At 31.9% G+C, this 26186-nt stretch overlaps 2 protein-coding genes and 1 long non-coding RNA gene across 3 annotated transcripts; 1 reads left to right on the top strand and 2 right to left on the bottom strand.

Moving 5' to 3' along the window:
* Positions 1–273: 273 nt before the first annotated feature.
* LOC132726362 (uncharacterized) lies at positions 274–3865 on the bottom strand. The gene is made up of 3 exons (XR_009625181.1): positions 3412–3865; positions 1645–1792; positions 274–629 (listed from the first exon to the last, which is right to left on the bottom strand). It is a non-coding gene; the product is annotated as an uncharacterized LOC132726362 (long non-coding RNA).
* A 1065-nt stretch (positions 3866–4930) lies between these two features.
* On the bottom strand, positions 4931–5359 carry LOC132726358 (uncharacterized). Its single transcript, XM_060711671.1, has one exon. The coding sequence runs from the start codon at positions 5357–5359 to the stop codon at positions 4931–4933; it is 429 nt and encodes a 142-aa protein (XP_060567654.1).
* Positions 5360–8548: 3189 nt separating this feature from the next.
* On the top strand, positions 8549–25771 carry LOC132726356 (plancitoxin-1-like). The gene is made up of 8 exons (XM_060711669.1): positions 8549–8702; positions 11457–11622; positions 12943–13045; positions 14208–14372; positions 16561–16758; positions 18869–18975; positions 19795–19926; positions 21282–25771. Exons 1-8 carry the CDS (start codon positions 8581–8583, stop codon positions 21405–21407), a joined length of 1119 nt encoding a protein of 372 aa, XP_060567652.1. The 5' UTR covers positions 8549–8580; the 3' UTR covers positions 21408–25771.
* The last annotated feature ends 415 nt before the right edge of the window (positions 25772–26186 follow it).

Raw genomic sequence — 26186 nt, 5'->3', positions numbered from 1 at the left:
AAGACTTTGTCGAAGTCAAAGGTCAAGGTCACTGTCAACCCAAAATATCACACATCAACGGGTGCAACCCCCCCCCCCCTCCGACAAACTTCTATCAACAGCCTGCAAATTACAGATAAGCACTTTGACGCGATCTTCCCGCAAATTCACTTAGAGGTCACACTGCCAAAGGTCAAGGTCATAAACGGGGACATAGGTGGCTTAAAAATAAATATAAAAATACAGATACAGTGTATACATTTATTTTCATTTCGTATTTCATAAAAAGCTGTAAAAGGTATAGGGAAAGTTGTTCTTTTCCCGCAAGATTAAATAATTATGTACCTTTTAAATCATTTACAAATGTGTACATGACTTACATGTTGTCAGACAACAATCATTTCTATGTTTTTTAAATGATTTTAACAATACCAAATAATTAAACTATTTCTAAAACCCATTAAATATTAAAAAAGATATTAATCTTATTCAAGCAAAAGCTAAGATCAATATGATTGAAAAGTTTGGCATATAATGTTAACATTATTTTCTATCATATTTTGGTTTGAAATAAAACATGTCCTCCACGTCTGGATGGATCTGGTTTCCGGGAGCCAGCAATGCAAATATTGTAAGCAATATCACAACACCTGTAAAATAAATAGACTGTTGTATTTAATATTTCAGGTATGTTTATTTTCGAATGAGTTTACTAGTAAAAAATAACCGCTTAAATTATTAAACATGTAAAGGCAAACTCCGACGCAATCGGAACGTCATCGGCTATTATCTATAATAACCTTATCCGAAGACTGACGGAAAGGGTCGAACAGTTGCGATTGACTCCGACGCAGTGTTTCCCCTTGCTCCGTTACACATTTGAGCGTAGCTAATTAATGAGCGTAGCCACGGATTTATATTATTTTGTAATATAAATCTGTGGCGTAGCTAATTAATCACTGTGAGAAGTTTGCGGGAAAGGTGACAGATGGTAAAGGTGACTGACTTTACACAGAGTTATTCACTACTTAGGTTTTGATTCGAAACCTGACAGTAATTATCAATATTTTCATATACGAAATATATGTGTTTTTTTCCAGGCTCATGTTTTGGATAGAAGTGCACTCAGTTGAACAGAACTACTAATTACATAGATCCTATTTCGTTAGAAGTTAAAAATATTATTAAAAGAAAATTGTGTTCATGCAATTTTATCACATTTAATATAAACCAGAGGCTTTCTTAGATATTGTATGTGTGAATGATATTATGAACTTTGAATTATATTTCTGACATATGTATTATGTAAACATATATTCAAGTAAGTTGATACACATTTTTGTTGATAAATATTTAACCCGATTTTGAAGTTATCTTTTTGACTTTTTATACAGTGCTTTATTAAACTTTCTTTAAACGACAAAGTTCTGAAGATAACCCACGCAACCCACATCCTGGCCCTTAAATGCATTCCAAACGCTGTACTATGTATATCAACTTGTAGCCGATTAAGAAGCGAATATGCAATGTAACAAAACATGTTGTCAAAATGAAAATAATTATGTTTTAAATAATACTCATAAGATTTTATTATTGATTAAAACTGCAGATCAATTACGAAACTACATACTGTATAAACACATATATTTTACAATAATATCATACCATAGAAATAAGAAAATACTTGTGACAGTACTGAACGTTGATGGTATACATAAATTGGAACATTTCCAGTATCACAAATAACTCGTGCTAGAATGCAATATCCGTACACACATAATACAAACATGTGTGGCCGCATGTTTGTAAGTGCCTGAAAAAATACAAATAAAAAGAAATCTATTGCTTTAACATAGTTAAAAAAGAAAGAAAAAAACTTCCAAAATACAAGTCCATTAAATGTTAATGACAAATGCTGTACAAATGTACTTTCTTCAGGTAACTTAAATAAGCATCTAACATGCTCTAAAACCATAATTTTACTGTTACAAGCTTGTATTTGTTCTTCCTAGAGTCGTTTCTGGGGCATAATGTGCCTTTAAATAAAGTAAAAAAGGGTGCATCAAGATGGATTGAACAATTTGTTTTCGATTTTAACAGTCTTTAACTATACATGTGTACTTTTGAATATTGATACTCTGCTTCAAAACTTAGGTAAACGACCGCAAAAAGAACTATAACCTCGTTGAACTTATTAATTGTCAGATTTTTTTTTCAAATACGATTAACCACAAAATCTCATTAAAATAATAATAGCTTTTTTTTATGTCGTACTCAGTAGTAAATGTGTGTATTAAAGATACATGTATGCGAGATTGGTGGAAATAAATCAAAAATCACGGAAATAAGTACATGAAAAGTTCAGGTCACGTACATGATCGGAAAGGAAAATGTACACTAGATCACGTATATTTAGATGGAAACAGGAAAATGAATGCTAGATCATCATGTAGATTTAGATTGAAACAGGAAAATGAACACTTAACCACTTAGTTGTAGATGGAAACAGGAAAATTATCATTATACCACGTCGATTTAGATGGAAACAGGAAAATGAACACTAGATCACGTAGATTTAGATGGAAACAGGAAAATGAACACTGTACCACGTATATTTAGGTGAAAACAGGAAAAAGAACACTATATCCCGTGGCTTTAGATGGAAACTGGAAAAAGAACACTACATCACGTGGATTTAGATAGAAACTGGAAAATGAACACTATACCACGTAGATTTAGATGGAAACAGGAAAAAGAACAATGTATCACGAAGATTAAGATGGAAACAGGAAAAGGAACACTACACCACGTGGATTTAGATAGAAACTGGAAAATGAACACTATATACCACGTAGATTTAGATGGAAACAGGAAAAAGAACACTACATCACGAAGATTTAGATGGAAACAAGAAAAGGATTGAGATGGAAACTGTAAAATGAAACTAGATCACGTACATAATGTCGATATTTATATAGAAATAGATATTAGAACACTAGATCACCTACATGGTTTAGAGAAACACGTTAACAAGAAGATGATTTTATTTCAACAGTTATAGTTATTGGTAATGTAAAGACATGTGTGCGTGTTATTAGATGACATGGCAAGAAAAATAAAATAAATTAAGTTACATGTAAACGAAATATAAAATGGATCACGCTTCGTAAATGAGTAACATTGAACGGCGAACACAAAGATTTTTGTTTTCTGATTAAGTCAATACCTTAATTGTGCTATAATATGGACAGCTATAAAAAGTCTTCGGCATTCAATATGACGATGTAAAAAAATAATAAAAAGATAAGAAAAAAAATTCCCACCATCAACAACACCAACATAACCGAACATGAATAGAACAGATCAGAACAGATATATACCACACCTTTTCAAGCAACAAAGATAATGATGAAGTAATTATGTAAAACTTACCTGACATGTAGGCAAATGTGCACGTTAACCTTCACACATACATTTTATAAAGTAACAGTTTGTTTCCAGATTTTTATAAATTAATATTGATTTATATGACTAATGTCAAAAGTTAATGTTAAATCAATAACCGCAGTTATATGTACATGTATTACTTAATACATCGTACCGTATCAGCTAGTTACAGGACAGGTAATTTGTTAAAGGCCCATTACGTCCCACTATGTTACTATCTTTAGTTCGTGGGATGAGTGGTTAAGGTCGTTGATTTCAAACCACTTGCCCCTTACTACTGGGGTTCCAATCCCGACAGGGACTTTGGATTCTTTCATGTGAGGAAGATATCCAGCTAGCTTACGGAAAGTAGATCGGTGGTACTACTCAGGTGCTTGTTCTTTCCAGAAATAATGCACGGAAGGTCACCCGAGGTCTTCCTTTACCAGTAAAGCTTAAACGTCGCTATATGACAATCAAACAAAATCTTTAGTCCGTAAAACTTTTTGTATTTCTGGCGTCCAATTATGGTTTTCAAAACATTGCCCACCGGCCCTTCGAAGCATCCTTTGCTTCAATTGCTTTTTGTCATGTAATACATGTAATACAAGTATAGTGATTATATTATTTTGTATGGAAGTCAAATACTACTTCAAATTATTCCTATTTTACTACTTTTGTGACAAAATTTGAACTAATTTCACATACATGTGTACTTTCTTCAGATGATAAGCAGCTAACATGCCCTAAGACCATTCATTATTTTACTGTTATGAAATTCATGTTTGCCCTTACTAAATAACAATTTTATTCGAATCAGAGGTATAATTTGCCTTTAAACTTTAAATTAAAAATTTCATTGTAATACGCTTATGTACACCGTATTGAACTGCTATTTAGGTGCAGTGTGGTTTTCCGAATTTTAACACCATTATGATTGAAAGTAGTGTAATTTGGGATGGTCATATTGATTCTGTAAATAATTTATTTGTCAAAATATAACGTTATTTTTTTATACTTTTTTTTATTTATTTAGCTCTACCATTTTAGCAGATTCTTCAAATTAATATAAACAAATGAGTTGAGATATGTGTCGAAATGGAAGTATGGGAGTATTTATATATTGTGAAAATCTGAAGAATATAATTGAAGATAATTAATTTCAGGAAAAAGGCGTATTTCAAATTGTCCGCAATGTACGGTGGCCAGCACAAAAAGGGGTGTGTGGGGTTGGGGCGGGGGCATCAGAAAAAAAGCTACTTATCAGATGCACACGTAAAATATTGTCTTACCTTACGTAGGTAGGTAGATGGGCAAGTAGATCGATCAAGATTGCTGTATGTCAACATTTACATGTACCTTCATTTACCTTCGATCATATGGAGCTATAAATGTATGCTACAATAAACTACATTGTGTATTTCAAATTCTATAAAGTACAGCCATCACATCACACCACACCACACCACACCACACCACATCACACCACATCACATCACATCACACCACATCACATCACATCACATCACATCACACCACACCACACCACATCACACCACACCACACCACACCACACCACACCACACCACACCACACCAACCACACCAAACCACACCATACCACACCATACCATACCACACCACACCACACCACACCACACCATACCACACCATACCACACCATACCACACCACACCATAACACACCACACCACACCATACCACACCACACCACACCACACCACACCACACCACACCATACCATACCATACCATACCACACCAAACCAACCACACCACACCACCACACCACACCATACCATACCACACCAAACCAACCACACCACACCAACCACACCACACCACACCAACCACACCACATCACACCACACCACACCACACCACACCACACCACACCACACCACACCACACCACACCACACCACACCACACCACATCACACCACACCACACCACACCACATCACATCACATCACATCACATCACACCAATACCAAACACTGTAATAATTTCACCTCGGCGGACAGGGTTTCACAAGCATTGATTCTTTTTATATTGATTCTATTGATTGATCCCTACCCTATATAACCTTTTGTTTGAATAACAATATTAGATCTACATATTCTATCATATTCAGCCACAAACATTGACGTGATGAAAGTCTTATTGTAATACATTAAGGTCATGTAGCTAGAGAATGCATTGTTCTTTTAAGTGATTACTCACTGTACAGTGTCAAACCTGCCGATGTATACGCACGAGTTTCGAGAAAGTAAAATTAAAAAAATGTGATTTTTTATGTGCATAAAGTTAGTTCCCTATTCCTTATTCCTTTTTCAAATAAGGAATAATGAATCAGTTCCTTATTCCTTTTTCGAATAAGGAATAGGGAACTATAGTTCCTGATTTCTTACTCAAATCTTAATAAGGAACAGCAGAATAAGTATTTATTTAAAATAAAAATTAAAGTTGATCAGAAAACTAGAACAGTTCTTTCTTTCACAAATCTGTTGAAAATTGCACAAATCAATCATCAAAATCATAGAATAAAGCATCCGCATCGACATATTTTTAAACAATATTCAAGTCGTACAAGGAATAGTGAACCTGTTCCTTATACCTCATTAAAATCATTGCATAAAGCATCTGCATAAAAATATTTTTAAAATATGTCAAAGTCGAATGAGGAATAAGGAACCTGTTCTTTTTTCCTTATTCAACTTCGAATAAGGAACAGAAGAAAATACGCCAATAGAGACAGCAGTTGCAGTTATTTCTGATATATCTGCATAAGAATTGCAAGGATCAATCATTTAAATCATTAAATAAAGCATCTGCGTAAGATATTTTGAAAAAAAAATGCTCATGCATTTAACTCCGAATGATTGATCCCTACCCTATATAACCTTTTATTTGAATAACAATATTAGATCTACATATTCATCATATTCATATTCAGTATTCAGCCACAAACATTGACGTGATGAAAGTCTTATTGTAATACATTAAGGTCATGTAGCTAGAGAATACATTGTTCTTTTAAGTGATTACTCACTGTACAGTGTCAAACCTGCCGATACGCACGAGTTTCGAGAAAGTAAAATTAAAGAAATGTGTAACTAACTTTATATACATGATTTATTTATGGATCTATAGTTGCGTAGCTGCTTATTGGTGAGGTATGCTTAAGATATAACCTTTGTCAAATATATGTTCATACAAGCAAAGGTGAGTAAAGCACAGACATGTACGAGAAAATAAAATATATTCATTTGGTATGTCAACTGGAAAAAAAATAGCGAGAAATTTTCTATTGTGATTTTTTCTTCCTTTTACAAATAATCATTTTTAAGTAGGCAATTTACCATAAAAAATCGATTTATGCCACTCTATGCGGATTTTATGAAGGATTAGCATTTTTAAAACTTTGAAGACCTCTCTACAGGTCCCACGGAATGACATACGAAATGTAAAGATATGATATACTATTTTTAAAATTCGCTTAAAATTTCTTTCAGATAGAGTAGGCCTATGCTTTGAATTGTTTCTACTAATAGTAGTAATACTTTATGTACAAATTTATGTCTTGTCTGTGACTTTTGTAGTACAAATGAATCCGTGTCAGCCTTTTCATATTTAATCCTGTATTTCATGTTTGTCAATGTATAATTTTATTTGAAATTGTGTAGTATAAATCTGTTCTTAGCAGCAAACAATTGCCCACAGCTATCACCACAAACCTACTCAACTTTTATTATAAATAAACATTTTTTCATCTTATTTTAATCCCTTAAAATAGAAGATTTACAAGATATATCACTATAGAAAGCTATCTAAACTTATTTCATTGAGTATGGAAATGAATAACAATGACATCTATTCTATATTTTATCATAGTCTCATCTATACGTACATACATACAGAACAGAAATGAGCCGCGCCATGACAAAACCAACGTAATACGCTCCCTTCACACTCACGTTACTGATAGTGGAACATTCGACCGATGCGCAGGAGAGTATGATCCAGACCAGCCTGCGCATCTGCGCAGTCTGATCAGGATCCATGCTGTTCGCTTACAAACCCTATTACAGATAGAGATACTGATAGCGAACAGCTGGTCGCAAACGCACTATGTTGGTTTTGTCATGGCGCGGCTCAAATAAAATTATAATAAGAACAATGCATAGCCATATGAGAGAATGTTCTTTCCTCTTTTTTTCTCATTTGAACTGTTTGCAAAACTTAAATATGTTTCCACTCTTGCTTTAAATAAACCGTAATTATCCTGTTCATTTGTAAATATTTGTATGCGATACAAAATCCTATTTATTTATCTTTGTTTTTTGTAAGGTTTTGCCCAAATTCTGCCGGACTAGTAAGACATTAATTTTTACTAAGTAATAATGTAACTTAAATATATCGGATGAATTTTTAAGAGTAAAGTTGAGGGAAAAATGTTAAAAACAATTATTTTCTTGTATTGATATAATGCACTTCTAAAATTGTATTTTAGGGACCTAAATGATCACGTACGTATTACTAAATGAGCGTGTGTTAATACTTAATCATTTAATCTGTTGTGTTTGTTTTATGGTAAAAGCGGCATTTTCCTTGATAATATCTCATTTTTAGGTATGTTGGACTAAAAAAATAAAATGCAAAAATTGTTTGAAACATCTTGATTAAAATAGAGATATCTGGATAAGTTTTGTCTTTCTTATGGTAAATACGTTTATAGAAATATTTTCCTTGATTTTTTCTCCGGTATATTGAAAAAGAAAAGAAAAAAAAAGAAGAAAAAACTTGTAACCAACTATGTTTTGTTTTCCTAATGGTAAATAACTTTTTAATTATTTAATAAAGGCAATCTTTACGTCAGTCTTCATGCAAATATCTGTCAATTCAATACTTAATATTTTTTTCATAACTTTAGATAAAGGTAAAATTGAAATGACATATCATCGCTTAGACAACCTTGAGTCAGTAGTGTCTAATCGCAACTACTCGGCCCTTTCCGTCGGACTATTATTGATAATAGCCGAAGAAGTTCCGAATGATGCACACTTGTGTACGGACGCATCCGGAGTTTAACGAAAGTTCACGGATATGCTAGTCATGTGACGCTCATGTGATACTTTATTTTCCTGTTTGACAAGATGGCGGGAACAAGGAAGAGACTGCACAGAGTGGTCATAGTTTTTTCATTTATTTTATGCGTAACAATAAGCTATGTCAACTGTGTTGGATGCATTTCGCAATCAAATGAGCCAATCGACTGGTAAGACTGATCATTTTTTTAACCTCATGTACGTTTTGCATAAATCAGTAATAAACAGATAAACAGTGATAAAACGGGTCTGATCTCAGTAGTCATCAGTACATGTAATCTACTCAAATTTTACTGTAAGTAATGCCGCATCAGATGAAAGAAAACTATTTATATAGTACCTGTAGGATGGTTCTGGGCTCTCATAATTGTTTACAGCATAATGCTACAGTTATTATTTTAAATTTTATCAGATTATTAATATGGTATTTTTTTGGTCCAGTGTTGATCCATCTTGATTTTAAATTCATGAACACTAGTCTACTACATTTTTAGACAAATTATTCCATGTTTTAAAGACACAACATGGAAACAGATTCAATCAATGAGTTGTTCTGCAGCGAGGCATTTCAAGTTTTAAATTATGACCTTGTTGATGCTGAAATAAGCTGAATAATTAAAAAAAATTAAATGGGTAGTCTGGCTGAGCTTAACCTTTAACAATTTGGAATGTCTGAATCATATCCCCTCTTAATCTACAATGAGTTAGACTTGGCAGTTTAAGTTTTTTTCAAACTGTCAATGTATGATAAATCTTTCAATGATGGAACTAGTTTTGTTAAACCAGAATGGTAAAACCTTGTTTTGCAAATATCCTTGTGCATTATTCAATAAAACAATCATTTCAACATCATTTTCGACCATTTAAAGTATTAAAATATTCATGCTGATAATAATATAGCATAATTATATTTTGAAACATCAATTTCACTGGCTATGTTAGCCATATGACATAATTTACTGAAACGGCACTAAGAGTACAGGCAAGTACTATATTTGGAACATCTTTGTTCATGTGACATGATTTCTTACTTATGTGCAAGGTTCATTTTGATTTACCTTTATTTTTCAGCATTAAATACAATAGTCGAATATTTTACTATTTAAAAGAGTTAACCTGTTAAAGTGTCAACTTCACTAATCCAGTATATTAAAAAAAAGAAGAAGAAAAAGAAAAAACATGCGGTCAAGAAGGTTTTTTAAAATTTTGATGACTAAATTGGGAAGTTTCTAGATCTAATTTTTTCTTTTTTAAATTGAGTGTTTTTGATTCAGTACAGATTTTAGGCAATCAGAATCACAGAAAATTTAAACAGTAAACTAAATCATATATTCCAAAAATATGTTGGAATCAATTTATTAAAGTTTTAAATTAATACTTTTTAAAATAAATACTTTGGCTACTAGTCTACCCTACAGTGTAAACTTTGCTTGAGCTTCTCATTTTATCAACTTTAAGCACAGGTCAACTCAGCCCACTATTAAGAAGATTTATATTGAAAATTATTGTTCTGTTTCACATACAATGCTATTTAAAAGTATACCTGTATTGTACAAGAAGGTAAGAAATAAACATAACCAATGTAGATCTGTTCTAGAAGTAACAAATTAAAATTGTAAATTCTTCATATACAAATATGCATAAAACATCCATCAATAAAACTTTTTTAAATCTCCTTTCCTTTAAATGTGTGCTGAACATTTGTATTAAAGTTAATTTGTGCAGGGTTTGTATAGGGGTGGGATGACTCGGGGACTGATTTAGTTTTAGGGCCAAGCTGACCTGCTGATTTGGCTGTTAATAGTTATCACTAATATTACATTTTCCATTATCGACCTGAACATGTAGTATTCATACTCTAATAGAAGTTTTCAAACAAAATAATGAAAATAAATGTATTTGAGGGTCTCAGTGAAACAGAGCAACATTTTGTTACTTCAGCTAAAATGTCTCAAAAGTCTGTTTAAATGTTGAAATAATCTATGTCTATTGAAACAGTCATCATTTCCTAATTGTTCTTGTTAGAAGATAAAAATTTAGTAGTTTTTAACTTATACATGAAAAATGAACAAGTAACACCAATTATTAACATGATTAAAGGATAAATGATGATTTAATGTTTTAGAAATGGCCAACACATGATCTTATGTCGTGTTCACAGTGCAATAATTGTGCTTTTAATTGAATACAATGTATCTTGTTTTTATTGTGTCATAAAACTGAATATACTTAAAAGTTACAACAGAAAACAATTTGTTTCTGTATGGTAAGTTCATTGTTTGTTTTTCTTAATTCTTATTTCAAGTACATGTACCATATGACCTAAGATGAGAACAGTATACATGTACATCTGTTTTGAGATATCCTGAGCTACATACTTGAATGACAAATTGTTCAGATAACCTTTGTTTGAAGTCAACTCCCTTTAATATTTTCAAATGATCTTTTTATTGTATTGAATGAGGTTTGAGTTTGTGTAATATTGTGAAATATTTAATTTTAATAAGTTACATGTATGTTGTTTTCTTTAATAGATTTTCTGCTACCAATATTGACTGACTAATAAAGCAAGCAGTGTGTTAATACTTTGATATTTATGGGAGAAATTATATCCAACTTTTATACGCCCCTATAAAGAATAAACAATCAGATAATTTTCTCCACACTCTCACTTTATCCTGTAATCTTTGTTTTCAGTAACATTGACCTTTGTTTTCAGTAGCATAAACATTTGTTTTCAGTAGCATGAACTTTTGTTTTCAGTAGCATTTACCTTTGTTTTCAGAAGTATTTACCTGAGTGACATTGTTTTCAGTAGCATTTACCTTTGTTTTCAGTAGCATTAACCTAGCATTAACCTAGCATTAGCCGCTGTTTTCAGTAGCATAAATTTTTGTTTACAGTACTATAATGTTTCTTTTCAGGTTTATTGCATACAAGCTGCCTGGACATCAGAAAGAAGTCCCATTAAATTCATTTTTCTATATGGATGCTAAATCTCCTGAATGGACCCTCTCATCAAAAGTAATGTCAGACAGAGGCCAGGCTATCTACAACACATTAGACCAGATTTACCAAACATCTTTCAAGGTAGAACAAAACCTACTATTAGTAAGCACCATAAGGCTGTAAAAAATTTCTATTTCTGTCCTCTATCCCCCAAAAAGAAGGTAGCTAGGAATGAGAAGTAATAAGTCTAGATGGTGAAACTTTAAGTTCGGACATACATTGCCCATGGCCGGTAGATGACCTGACAATTGTCTATTTTTGAAGTCAGTTACGGTCAAGGTAAAGATTACAGTGAAGCTCCATTTAAAATCCTTGACTGCTCAATATCTTGAAATGGTATGGATTTGTGGTAGGAACATTTACCCATGGCCCCTATCTATTGTGTTAGTTGTTAGATCAGAATTTCCTTGATGAATGAATTCAAAATGAATTTCATTTTAGAAACTAAAAACATACAGTCATGTAGGCAGTGAAAAAAATATCATAAATCATCTCCTCTGTGCAGTATGGGTTAACCCAATGGCATTTACAAAATGTACTGTACTACAGTGATGAAATGTCATTCGGATTTTATATCTCTATTATTTTTAAGTAGGTTAGTCATAATATAAATGTATAAAAATGTAACAGTTAACAATGACCAGAATTTCAAGAATTTGTGATGTTCATCTAATGTTTTGTGTCTTGAATTAAGTATTATACATTAAGTTTGTGAAAAATAAATAATATATAAATGAAAAGCACTAAAGGAAATTAAAAATTTAAAGTTGGCAGTTCAAAATGCAAGTTTAAAAAGACACTTATTATTAATAAATTTGGTGTATAATTTTATAACACTAGGAATGATTGTAGACCAAGACTGAATCATGAAGTATTTTTTACTTATTTATGCCCCGTTTGTGAACTTTCATGACACTTGTTTAACACTGAGAATAGTAAAGCTAACTGTTTTAAGAGATGAAATGACTCTTGTTTAAATGTTATTTTTATAAAATAAGTTTTGAGTGCATTGTTCTTGAATAAAGCACAGGTTGACTTCAAATGCACAGGAATATTAATCAGGAAGGCCGATAGGCCCAAGTGATAAATTACCAAGCATTTGAACAATAAAACGTGCATTATTCTACTACAACAATATGTTTCTTTCATTCTTATATGCTGATAAAAAGAGAATTGATTTTGAAAAATTTATGTTCAACTTAATGGTGCTTAGAAGTAATTTTCATGAAATCATTTGGTTTATTGACATCATATCTGACATAATATGATGTGTAAGCATTCCCTTTTTTATGCTATGCATACATTTGTGTATATTGTGTAATAATGCACTTGACAGTCCTATCTGCTTGAATGTGTAATAATGTGAAGAGTGTTAGAATAATTGTAAGATAACTCTTACAGAATGTGAGCAAAGTAAATTCAGAGTTGCTGTACTTGATGTATAATGATGAAGTACCAGCATCAGCACCGTATCACAGGAGTGATGAAAATGGACATACCAAAGGTACATCTTTTAAATTGTTAAGAGATAATACATGTGTTTAAGCTATTCTTTATCAAGCTCTATATATAAATGTTTGTAGCCTTTTGTAAATATTGTTTTCACATTATTTAGAACCACTTCACTTTATATTTGCTTAAACCATGCAAACTACATTCTATATTTTATATATATGATGCATTTATAATGAAATCATTAAATTGGTGACTTATAAGGCCGGTTGCTATAACTGTACACATATATAATTGTGATTTGTAATAGACTATGCACATATCACAATAATAAACAATTTACTTAATTAAGTTTATAAAGGAATAAGTAGAATTTCAATTTAATTGTTAACCTGCTGAATTTTCTATAATGGATTCTCCCTGTTTTGAATTGGGAACAGTCCATATTAAAATTAAGGGATTTCATTATGAAAATATAAAAACATTACTGACAGTATATATCCTGGTTTAGGACTGCATGAATATGCAGGTTGACCCACCCATATAAACTGGTGACAAAGCTCAAATTACAGGTTAAAGTTTAATGTGCATAAGTTATGTTTTACAAGCAAGTGGACCTTATTATGAATTCCATGAAATACACTGTAAAATGTCTTTAAAGATAGAAGTCTCTGAAACAGTCTGCTATGTTACAATTTATCTGAGAGCATTGAATCTAATGGTTTATGTAGCCAAGGGTCGCCGTTAGGGCCTTCGCTTGTGGGTTGTAGGGGGAATTAGACTCGCTGGCATAGTGAGCGCCCTACACGAAAACCCTCGTTTGGTTGTGGTAGGATACTGGGATATAATTTGATTCCTTGTAACTGTTACATCCAGTATCCTCTTTGTTAAGTAAGACTTATTAATGACACAACACAAAATGTCCAGTTCAAGTTAATTCTTTCTTTTATTCACTGTGATGGAAAAAGTTAGTTTATGATTCATTATATCGTAATTATTAATTTCATAATTGATACTCTAAAAGCATTTTGACAAGGAAATGCTAGATAACAGTTATTACAGCCTCTCACTGCTAATTCAGAAATCATGTGGGGTTATTAGTCAGCCACTGATAAATTTGTGTTAGTCAGGTTAAGTTATACTCGTTAGCAAGTAAGATGACTGATTTCTGTTCACCAAATAGTTATTTTCATTCACTGACTCATTGTTTACAGGTGTGATAGCTTTTGACAGACAGAGTGGGTTTTGGTTGGTTCACAGTACACCTAAGTTCCCACCAGCAAGGTCAAGAGGTTATGATTGGCCAAGTTCTGCAGACATCTATGGACAAAGTTTTCTTTGTATTTCTATGGACACTTCAAAAAATATTGATGAAATAGGTAAGTTTAGTTAACAAATGCCTCATATGTGCTGGGGCATGCAGTCCTGAGCCAAATACAATTTTTGAACAGTTTCTGTCAATTTTCTGAAAAGCACTCAACCGCAGAAGTACAAATACACAGAAATGATACAATTATGATTGCTGTCAAACCTATGCCAAAAAAACTGTTTTTGTTTACATCTGAAGAATTACTTTCAATCCATATAAACTCCTGTAATTAATGGACTTTGGAAAGAATTATGCAAGAAAAATCAGGAACATTAAAAGGCCAATTATGCCCCTTACTTAAATGATATAATTTTTATTTCTCAAAAACTTTTTATACCCCCAAAAACGAAGTTTGGGGGGGTATATAGGAGTCACCCGGTGGTAGGTCGGTCAGTCGGGCGGGCGGGCGGTCGGTCGGTCGGTCCAGACGTTCGTTGCATTTTCCTTGTCCGTGGCATAACTTGAAAACTACTGGTTGGAATTCAAAACAACTTCATACAATTGTCAAACACAATAAGGGGAAGTGCAGTGCACAAGAACCATAACTCTATCTAAAGTAATTACAGAGTTATTGCCCTTTGTTGCTTTTCAATTGCCTTCTTTTTTTTGTCCGGAGCATAACTTGAAGACTAATGGTTGGAATTTAATATAACTACATACATTATGGTCAAGCACATTGAGAGGAAGTGCAGTGCATAAGAACCATAACTCTATCTAAAGTAATTACAGAGTTACTGCCCTTTGTTACTTTTCCTTGTCCAGAGCATGACTTGAAAACTACTGGTTGGAATTCAAAACAACTTCATACAATGGTCAAGCATTATTGCCCTTTATTACTTTTCCATTGCTTTCTTTTGTCCGGAGCATAACTTGAAGACTAATTGTTGGAATTCATTATAACTTCATACAATGGTCCAGCACATTGAGAGGAAGTGCAGTGCACAAGAACCATAACTCCATCTTGACTAATTACAGAGTTATTGCCCTTTGCAGAGACATATAAATACATGTATTTTAACGTCTCTGCCCTTTGTTACTTTTCCATTGCTTTCTTTTGTCCGGACCATAACTTGAAGACTTATTGTTGGAATTCATTATAACTTCATACAATGGACAAGCACATTGAGAGGAAGTGCAGTGCATAAGAACCATAACTCCATCTTGACTAATTACAGAGTTACTGCCCTTTGTTACTTTTCCTTGTCCAGAGCATGACTTGAAAACTACTGGTTAGAATTCAAAACAACTTCATACAATGGTCAAGCACAATAAGGGGAAGTGCAGTGCACAAGAACCATAACTCCATCTTGACTAATTACAGAGTTATTGCCCTTTGTTACTTTTCCTTGTCCAGAGCATAACTTGAAAACTACTGTTTGGAATTCAGTACAACTTCATACAGTTGTCAAGGACATTCAAAGAAAGTGCAGTGCACAAGAGCCATAACTCCAATTTGACAAAATACAGAGTTACTGCCCTTTGATACTTTTCCTTGTCCGGAACATAACTTAAAACGTATTGGTTGGAATTCAAAACAACTTCATAAATGGTCAGGCACAATAAGAGGAAGTGCAGTGCACAAGAACTATAACTCTATCTTCAGTATTTATAGAGTTATTGCCCTTTGTTCTTTTTCTTTGTCTTTCTGGACTTATTACAGAGTAATTCAATTAAACTTCATCAATGGCCAACCACATTGAAAGGAAATGCAACATACATGAACCACTATTATCTTTAATTGCCCACAACCATAACTCTATGTTTCAATTCTTTTACAAGGTATTCTTTTACTAGTAACATCCTCATTTCCGAAGCAGACTTGTGGGGGTATTAATCACATTTAGTGATAGTTCTAGTTTATTTTTACTAACATGTTACAGTTTCCAAAAAGTTACTCATTGGCCATATAGATGAACTTATAATCTATTACATCCTTTGTTTTTTGTCAAGTGATTTATTATTTATATGGAAGTCAAAATACAAGTCTGTTTACATTTTGCCACAATTAAAACATGTAATTGCGAATTCAGTGCTACTTTCATCAGCTGTTCAACATTTAACATACTCTTAAGTCATTATTAAAAGATTATTAATCCCATGTTTGACCTATCTAAGGAATAAAATATTATTGATATCTGAGGCATAATGTGCCTATAAGTCTAGACTATAAACGATAAGTTAGTTGTTTTCAATTTTAGGTATCCAGCTACAGTACAATTATCCAGACATCTATGATTATTATGTCCCAGAATACTTAGGTTCCAAGTACACAAGTATGACTGATGCCATTGCAGGAAAGCATGTGACTAAAGAACCTTGGTACAGAGAGACTGAACTAACATCACTTGATGGTGTAACATTTAATTCGTTTGCTAAATACTCCAAATTTGATAATGGTAAGAATTTGGTAATTTTATACGGATGATATTTTTTAACTTATAGAGTACATTCATTTTATCCAGTTTGTCTAGTGGTTGACCTTTGACCCTAAGTTTTACTTGAGGAGATTTTGTCCCTCTAAAGACATTTTCTTGCAGTCAAGAACATTATAGGCATCAAATTTATTTGAACGGACAAGCTCCTTGTGTTTGTAAGGTGATGAGTTGTTTTCTATAACTATGACTTAGGGTTTCCGCTGCAATTTGCCAATTCCTCAAATGGCGAAAAAAATTTGAAAGTTGCGGAATAAAATTTAATAAAAGAGCATTATATTTATCTGATGTATATTTTAAAAAAATTACTCTTAATGACTGCTGATTAATAAATCCAGATAAAAGTGTGACTGCCCACGTTGATTACATGTCAGTCTGACCTTATTGTCGCCAATATCTCCAATGCTGTGAGATTTACTTGCTGAAAATTTGTTTAAGTCTGCTTGATTAAATCGTTAGTGGAAAACAATGTTGAAATATTTAAGTAATATTTACTCCCAAACAATTAAATGTAGAACAACCATAATGTATTATGCTTACATGCAATAAACATTTAAGTTGAAGTTTTATGCCAGAGTCATATTTACCCCTGATTGCTGGATGTAATATACTATTTCGCAGTTTAAGTACCGTAACCTCCGCTTATAATGAACTCATTGGGACATTCATAATCTGTTTCTTTATAACCGGAGTTCCTTGTAAGCATATAGCTAATTAGTTCCTTTTATCAGGAGTTTTTATAGCGAACATATAACAACCGTCCGCCATTTTGAAGAGTATTTGTTTAAGAAAAATTAGTCATAAATCTTTTTTAGACACAATACCCGAGAGCGTACTTTTTAGAATTTGAAAAACCCTTGCTATTTCAGTTTTAGTTTTACTGCCTTTTCTCAATTTCTCATAAAATATCATATTTTGTTTCTAAACTCAGTGCTTTTCGTTTTCTTTCCATGATTAAGAATAAACAAGATTTTCGATTTTTCCTTCCTTTTATATTGAATATCTTCTATTATATTTTAAGGGTGACTTTTACTTATGAAAGATATAGATTTCTTTTCATTTCAATCAAGCGTACTTTGTAGTTTTCAATGGATTAGCAAGCAAGCATGCGTGATTATGTTGAAAACCGATTATAAATGATCATAATTATTTTACTCGAGCAAAACTATTAAAGAAAAGAAATAATAGAATAAAAGGAATAACCGTTTTATCTTGGTGACAAGAACTCATGCTAAAATATCCTAAATAGAAAACTATTATGTACTGCTATACAAATTCATTTTCACAGGTGTTTTGAAGTATATACAACAATAAACAGTACAATTGGCAGAGTTTTAATCCATGCCAATGAAAACAAAAGTTGAAAATGCGGGATCTTATAATTTACGGATAGCTGATATTTTGGAATTTGTTATAAAAGTGTAATTTTCTGTACTTTAAGTAAATTTGGACTAAGAAATGAGATCCTTATAAGCGATTATTCCTTATAACCATGTTGGCTGTAACCGTATATTTATATATTAAATAAAGAAGTGCAAAATTTTGGCCAAAATAAATTGTTCCTAATATAACTGGAAGTTCGCTATAACCGTGTTTGCTATAAGTGAAGTTTACTGTATACTATTTTTACAAAGGAATTGTTTCGTTTTAGGGAGCAAAATTAAGAGTTACTAGTAACTTAAAGAAAAGATTATAGTTTTCATCTGTAATTCAACTATTTGAAGAGTAGGGAGAGCTGTTGTATTCATGTCAGTGTATGCATCGTTGTCACTCTTTGGTTTAGTTTTGCTTGCAAGTTAGTATCTTCAAAACTACTGAAGGGAGTAAGTTGAAACAGTATACACTTGTTCTCTGTGAATATATTATATGATGGGCACAGGTCCCATTACTCTGAGTTACCATTTTACAGAGTTATGTCCCTTTTCTTACTGTCTAGCGCTGAGGATAGTCATGAATGTGCTGTCTTACTGATGGCTCTTGTTTTTTAATCAATGCCAAAACGTCTTAAATTAGAAAATTAAAAATTGTTCCTGAGATAAGCAGCCTATTGGCATTGTTTATTTTATATTTTCAGATTTGTACAGTGATCTTCTTGCTACAAGGTTTAGCAGCTCGTTACTTGTAGAAACCTGGCAGAATGGAGTGAAGAAGATGTGCTCAAACTGTACTGGAAAATATAAGGTACATGTGAAAGGGACTCAACTGAGGTTTTTAGACAGACTGAGACTGGAAATGAAATAATTCTTTTTTTTGAGATTTATATACAATTTGATAAAGGTCTGAACTAATAATTTGTGTGCAAAGATTCTTTTGTCAGAGAAACAAATATGTCAACTGTGAAAAATGACCCAAAAGTAAAAAGCTTTGAACGCTTCTCAAATCATGCTTGAAATTGCACAAAAATTTGATTTATAATTTTATCTTGCAAATGTTTCAGTATTATCTGTTGCATATCTTTTCGTTTTAAGTGTCTTTGGTGGTTTATGTTTAAAGTTTTTATTTTTTAGAATTCATAGGTGTAAGTTCCTTTAAATATAAAATTTAATTCAAATTAATGGCTAGATATGATAACAATAGGTTTTTTACAACAGTATAGAGCTAGGCCTGTCAGCACCTTAAGTGAGGCTAGCCTAACTTTTAACTGGTGTCTGCTTAATGTAAGAATATCAGCATTGTTGAAATGTGAATGTCCCCACTGGGATTTGAACCTACAGTGTTAAAAGGCATGTGATATATATAGTAACGTGTTTAAATTTGAAGAGGATCTGTAACAGTTTTTAGGTTGACAGTGAGAAGTATATGGAGAGCTGTCATACTCTCTCATTTATTAAAGTTCATTCATTGAGTTAGGCGCCTTAAGTAATCTCTGAGCCAGCCATATTGTACAATTTTTAACATTCATATTTACAAAAGATCAACAGTTTCAAAATCTCTTCAATTTTAATTAATATTCTAGTCTAGGTCATCTACCCTTTAAAGCCAGGATATTTTTGATTCCAGGTTTTCAATGTAGAAACATTGCTGTTTCAAAAGCAAGATGTTCAATTTAAAGAAACCCAAGATCATTCAAAATGGGCTGTTACCAACTCCACAGACAGTATATGGACTTGTATAGGAGATATTAACAGACAGGTACATTGTAAAATCTCTATATTTGCTACTTATTCTTTGTCCTGATCTTCTAACCCCTAAATCTGCAGTCGTAATGAAACCAAATACCATTCATGTACACCAACTTTCAGCAATGAAAATTCAGGTAAGTTCTCTGATAATCTCTCAATTACTGTTTAAGTAGATCTATATTACTGTACCGCGAAAAGTTAGGGAATTTAAAATTCAAGACATTTCACATGAGGAAATATTTGCAAATATTACAAGGGTAGAAATTAATGACAGGTTGTTTGATTTACACAAGAGAAAATAAGACTGGGAATTTCTTGGTAAGCCTTTGCCTATGGTTAATTTCTCCAAAGCACTTGGAGTACTTGTTCACCAACAAAATTGAAAAGTATTTCTTATAGTCAAATTACCCTGAATGTCAATTTGGCTTAAATATCTCTCTTATTTGACCGAGAATATTTTTATGATTTTCTCAAAAACTGTCACAATCATGTACTCACTTCAAAAACTTTAAGTACTTGTTTACTATCAACAGCAGGTTGTAAGATGTTTATAGAATTATATACACTTTTCGACATAACTTTAATCATACTATACAGTACTGCGAAACGTGATGCATACTGTCAGTGAACACTTCTTTTTTTGATGTGTTTATTTACTTCAGTGTTGTCGTAATTGTCTGGTCCTTTGGGATCGTTGATTCCAGTACTTTTAATTAAGTGTTGAAAATTGAGCACCACTCGCTTGGTGATGTGAGGGATGTCGGCATATTTTCAGTACCCCTCATGTACAGACTGCAATTTTCATGTAATTTTGCGATTTTAATGCTTTCAAGGGATCACTTTTTTTACAGATATTTTTTTTTTAATTGTTTGAAACTGAGTTAATATTATTTGTTGCTTTTTTGCCATATTATTAAAAAATCATGCACTAGACATTTAGCAATTGAAGCTACTAATAGTGGAGTCTGTGTAAGAAGAAATTCACATTTAGATATTCTGTTTAAACGTTCTATGTCACTACTATTTTAAGAAAATTTAATGTTTACTAACTATGTAAGTGTCAATGCAGCTAATAAAATAGGACACAAAATAATCTTTTCTATTCACATTGATACAAATAATCAGTCGTGAAAATATATGTACATTTAATTGCATGCAAATGAAAATGGCAAAAAAGTTGTAAGTTGCATAGAAGGAAACACATATAATCAGTTAATATGAAATGAAATTGGCAAATATGTACATGTTTTACACACAAGTCAACATTTGACATTATTAAACTTTGAGATTTATGTGATTGTTTCTTACTTTCAGAGCTCTTGAAATAAAAATAGACAGTCTTCACAATATGTTTTGTCATTACAGGTATCTCAAATGATGAGACCCGGTGGAACTGTGTGTTTCCAGAATAAGTCAGTATGGAAGAGTTTCCACGGTCTCATTAACTCCTACCATAACTGCGGTCCCTACAGGGAATGTATCCCACCTTAACTAGTGCTACAGTGCCAAATATATAAAATATATAGAGGATATTGAATGCGTGTTGGTTTAATACTAAATTTATTAGTTTAAACATATTTTATTGCATCAAATACATGTCAAATATCATACAAATGATGACTATATAAAAAAAAAGCAAATGGGTTGGGCAACAAGTTCTAGCAACATTAGAACTTGTTACCCAACCCATTTATTTTTTTGTTATATACTCATCATTTGTATAATAATTTATTGGACAAGTTGATTGAAATCATATTATAAGAGCCCCTGGAGAGCATGATTTTGTTTCATTCAACAAGTTCAGTAAATTTAGTAATGAATCTACATGAACACAATATTCTTTTTATCTCATAGCTAAAAAAAAATCTTTAACATCAAAAAAAGAGTTATTGTTTTGTTTTTGCGCATATAGTGTAATTCTTACATTAGAATGCTTTTACATTTTGTATAATGCAAATGACATCACCTGCAATTGTCACTGCACAAGTGTAATATTGTTTTTCTGACATTGCTTTATTACACTCCTGCAACATGGGTTATGTTATAAATGCTTTTATTATAATTCATTGTATATGACTATATGTGCTTTACATTTTCATAGATCTGATTATTTACTAAAAAAACTTTTGAAGCATTTGAAATATTATGTCAAGCCACTGATAAATCTGCTATGAACATTTGCATTTACAAACTAATTAATATAATAATAATACTTTTATAACTTATTAAAATGAATATTTTGGATATTACAAGATTAACATTAAGGTGCTGCTTACTTAATTTTTGTCCAAGTATTATATTATATTTTAAGTTTAACACCACTTGTGTGTATGATGTCACAGCTTCCTCTCCATTTAAATATAGCTCTGTGATAATTGGACCATTTCCAAAATGTTTTGTTGAATATTAGAATTTTTAAAAAAAGTTTATACCCACAAATGTATTTGCAAAATGATAATAGAAATTAGATGGTAGGCTATGATTGGATTATACATGTATTTTTAAAAAAAGACCATATGTAACGATACATTTTGTATAGTGGTGTTCAACCTATTACTGCCCCACTCAGGCAGTGTAGCCATATTTGTTAATGATTTTCTTTTATATTTATTAGTGTAGTTGGTAATAGGGTACAAAAAACCTTTTATATGAATTTGAAAAATTCTACTTAAATTTCTGTATTGTTTTCTACAATGCTTTTTGTGTACTGAGTGATGTTACATGCATTTATCATGTACAGTGCACTTGTTTATGATAATTTACAATGGACAGAGTTTATTTTACAATTTTTTTTTATCAATTAAGATAAAAAATATCAAAGTTGTGTATTCTGTCATACACTGCAATTCTTAATTTTTATTGCATTTGAAGAAATATATAAACATACTTCTTTTTGAAAAAATGAAACAAAACAAACAACAAAAATAACCCTCAATATATGGCAGTGAGTGATATACAATGAATGATATACAGTGAGTGATATACAGTACAATGAGTGATATGCAGTGAGTGATATACAATGAATGATATACAGTGAGTGATATACATGTACAATGAGTGATATGCAGTGAGTGATATACAATGAATGATATACAGTGATTGATATACATATACAATGAATGATATACAGTGTGTTTTATACAATGAATGATATGCAGTGAGTGATATACATGTACAATGAATGATATGCAGTGAGTGATATACAGTGAATGATATACTTGTACAATGAGTGATATACAGTGAATGATATACATGTGCAATGAGTGATATACAGTGAGTGATATACATGTGCAATGAGTGATATACAGTGAATGATATACTTGTGCAATGAGTGAAAGATATACATGTGCAATGAGTGTTATACATTGAGTGATATACATGTGCAATGAGTGATATACAGTGAGTGATATACATGTACAATGTGTGATATGCAGTGAGTGATATACAATGAATGATATACAGTGAGTGATATACATGTACAATGAGTGATATGCAGTGAGTGATATACAATGAATGATATACAGTGTGTTTTATACAATGAATGATATGCAGTGAGTGATATACATGTACAATGAATGATATGCAGTGAGTGATATACAGTGAATGATATACTTGTACAATGAGTGATATACAGTGAATGATATACATGTGTAATGAGTGATATACAGTGAGTGATATACATGTGCAATGAGTGATATACAGTGAATGATATACTTGTGCAATGAGTGAAAGATATACATGTGCAATGAGTGTTATACATTGAGTGATATACATGTGCAATGAGTGATATACAGTGAATGATATACATGTGCAATGAGTGATATACAGTGAGTGATATATTTGTACAATGAGTAAAAAATTAGTACTATGGAACATTTTTGTGGGTTTTAATTTATTTCAACTTTGAAACAAACAATGCAGGTTTCTGACAACTATTCTGTTCTAACAATCATTTTTTGCATAGACATGATTTTTTTATATATTTTTGCAGAATGTATGTTTAATTACTGATTCTGTAGATTTATATGTGTGATTGAATATTTTGTTACAGGTATATTTAGTATGCTTTTACATTTGTTATTAAATAATTATGCATAATGTTATACATTCATTGTCTAATTATACGCTAATACATCAAGTGTGAATGAGCTGTTTTTGAAATATTATTCCTTTTGCTTTAATGCATCTTACCTATCTATAGCCTTAACATGTATCTGAACAAATGTAGCAAGTATGTTAAGAAATTTACCTTTACTCCAGGTGTATTTATTTGATATGTTAATTGTTAACAAAAAAGATCTGTTTTAAGTGCCATTATCATTGTTAAGTTTTTTTTTACATATTTACTCAGGTATGTTTTGTTCAACAATTTTGCCTTGATGAAATTTTTTTAGAATTGTTTATTATTTGTTATTAATATACTAAAATCAAGCACTTAATGGTTTCAGTTAAAGGGTATTGGATAAAATTGGAAGCTTACTCAAATTGACATTGCCAAAACTGTTCAGGCCAGTGTTAAAAAAAAGAGGGTGTTGGCGTCACAGACCTGATGATGTAAAATATCACAATTGTTTTTGTATAGTATAATTTTGTAGCTGATTAAAATCATCTTAATCATGTGCCATAAAAGCTTTTACCACCTTTTTTGATAGGTGCCATTTTTTATTCTTTTTGTACAAGATTTGATCAATCATTGAAATCACAATTACTTACAATACATGTATATGGTGCTACTAGTAAGTATACAATGTTTTGCATATATACTCCTTGTTTTTCTTTATATGTACTCATAAACTGTCATGGCATTTAAGTTAACTTTGATAATTATTTGTTTTTTAAAGTACCATTTCTTTTAAATATTCTTTTTCATTTCAATATATTAGTTTTAGTTGGTCAACAGTAAAGGAATCTGGTAACACTGTACATGTTGATATATAAGCAGTTAAAATATTACTTAGCTAACCGTCATGCTGTTGAAACAGAAAGTGATAAGCCTTTGTAGAGTCAGGCCAGCCAGCATTGCATTAGTGGGGTATGACCAGACTCTTTACTGTTGGCAAACTTGCTTTAAAATTTCATCTTGATATGCCCAACAATAAAAATCGACATTTCCAGATATTGAAGCTGGACAAGTCCATTTGAGCCACGTCACCACAAAACCAACATAATGCATTTGCGACCAGCATGGATCCAGACCAGCCTGCGCATTCGCGCAGTCTGATCAGGATCCATGCTGTTCGCTATCAGTTTCTCTACTTGTAATAGGGTTTGTAAGCCAACAGCATGGATCCTGATCAGACTGCGCAGATCCATGCTGGTCGCAAACCCATTATGTTGGTTTTGTCGTGAGTTGGCTCATTTAAGAAATTGAGCCAATGTATTGTTATTAAATAGGATACAGAATATGCGATGACTCATTATAGATACATAAGTCTGTTTTTCAATTTTTTTCCCTGTTTTTTACAGTACATTAATATTACACTATAATACCAATAATATGATAGTTTTTAATACTCGTTTATTTACTCACTTTGTGTATAAAAGTGATTATAAAGGTACATTAAGAAAAACGTTTAGTAATAAGCATGATTGTGAATATTGGTAGATTACAGGTGTCAAAAAGAGTAAGGTTTCAACGTTTTTCAAACTAAGGGAGAAGACCCATTTTTGATACTATTTTTATTTCAACAGAGTAATTTCCCTTATGAAATGAGAGAAAAATCGAGTAAAACATATAATAAGCTCTACATTGACTTTTTGTGCTTAATGCCTTAATATCCTCTTATATATATACATAAATTTTCTGTAATAATTAAAATTGCTTTTGCTAGAAATACTTATTTACACAAATTATATTTACTGTTGTTGTTGTTTAATTCTACCATACAAGGATACGACGGGGTGGGGTAAGCCTGGGTTCCAGTCTGCCGATTTTTTAAGTGCTTCTGTTTTGCAAATCGACTATCAAAACCACGAAGAATACGGAATAGCGCATATGTTATGAATAAGCAAAAATGTTATCAATAAGTAAAAACTATCAACGCCTGAATCTCAGGCTAGGGTGGAGTGTTAGGGCGCAAAAAGGTACATTGTATATGTTTTAGCTAGGTTACACGTGGAAGTTATGAGGACGCCCACACTAGTTAAAGATGGTTGTTGTAGCGTCTATTTTGGTTCATAGACACTTGACACTTGAGGTGTGGAGCTCAAAACACATTTAAATTCCATTTAAAAGATTTCATATTTCAATGTCTATAACTATAGACGTTG

This window comes from Ruditapes philippinarum, unplaced genomic scaffold (assembly GCF_026571515.1).
Source record: "Ruditapes philippinarum isolate M1 unplaced genomic scaffold, ASM2657151v2 ctg361_1_1_1_1, whole genome shotgun sequence".
Classification (NCBI taxonomy): Eukaryota; Metazoa; Mollusca; class Bivalvia; order Venerida; family Veneridae; genus Ruditapes; species Ruditapes philippinarum.
This window is presented reverse-complemented; position numbering and strand designations above follow the sequence as displayed.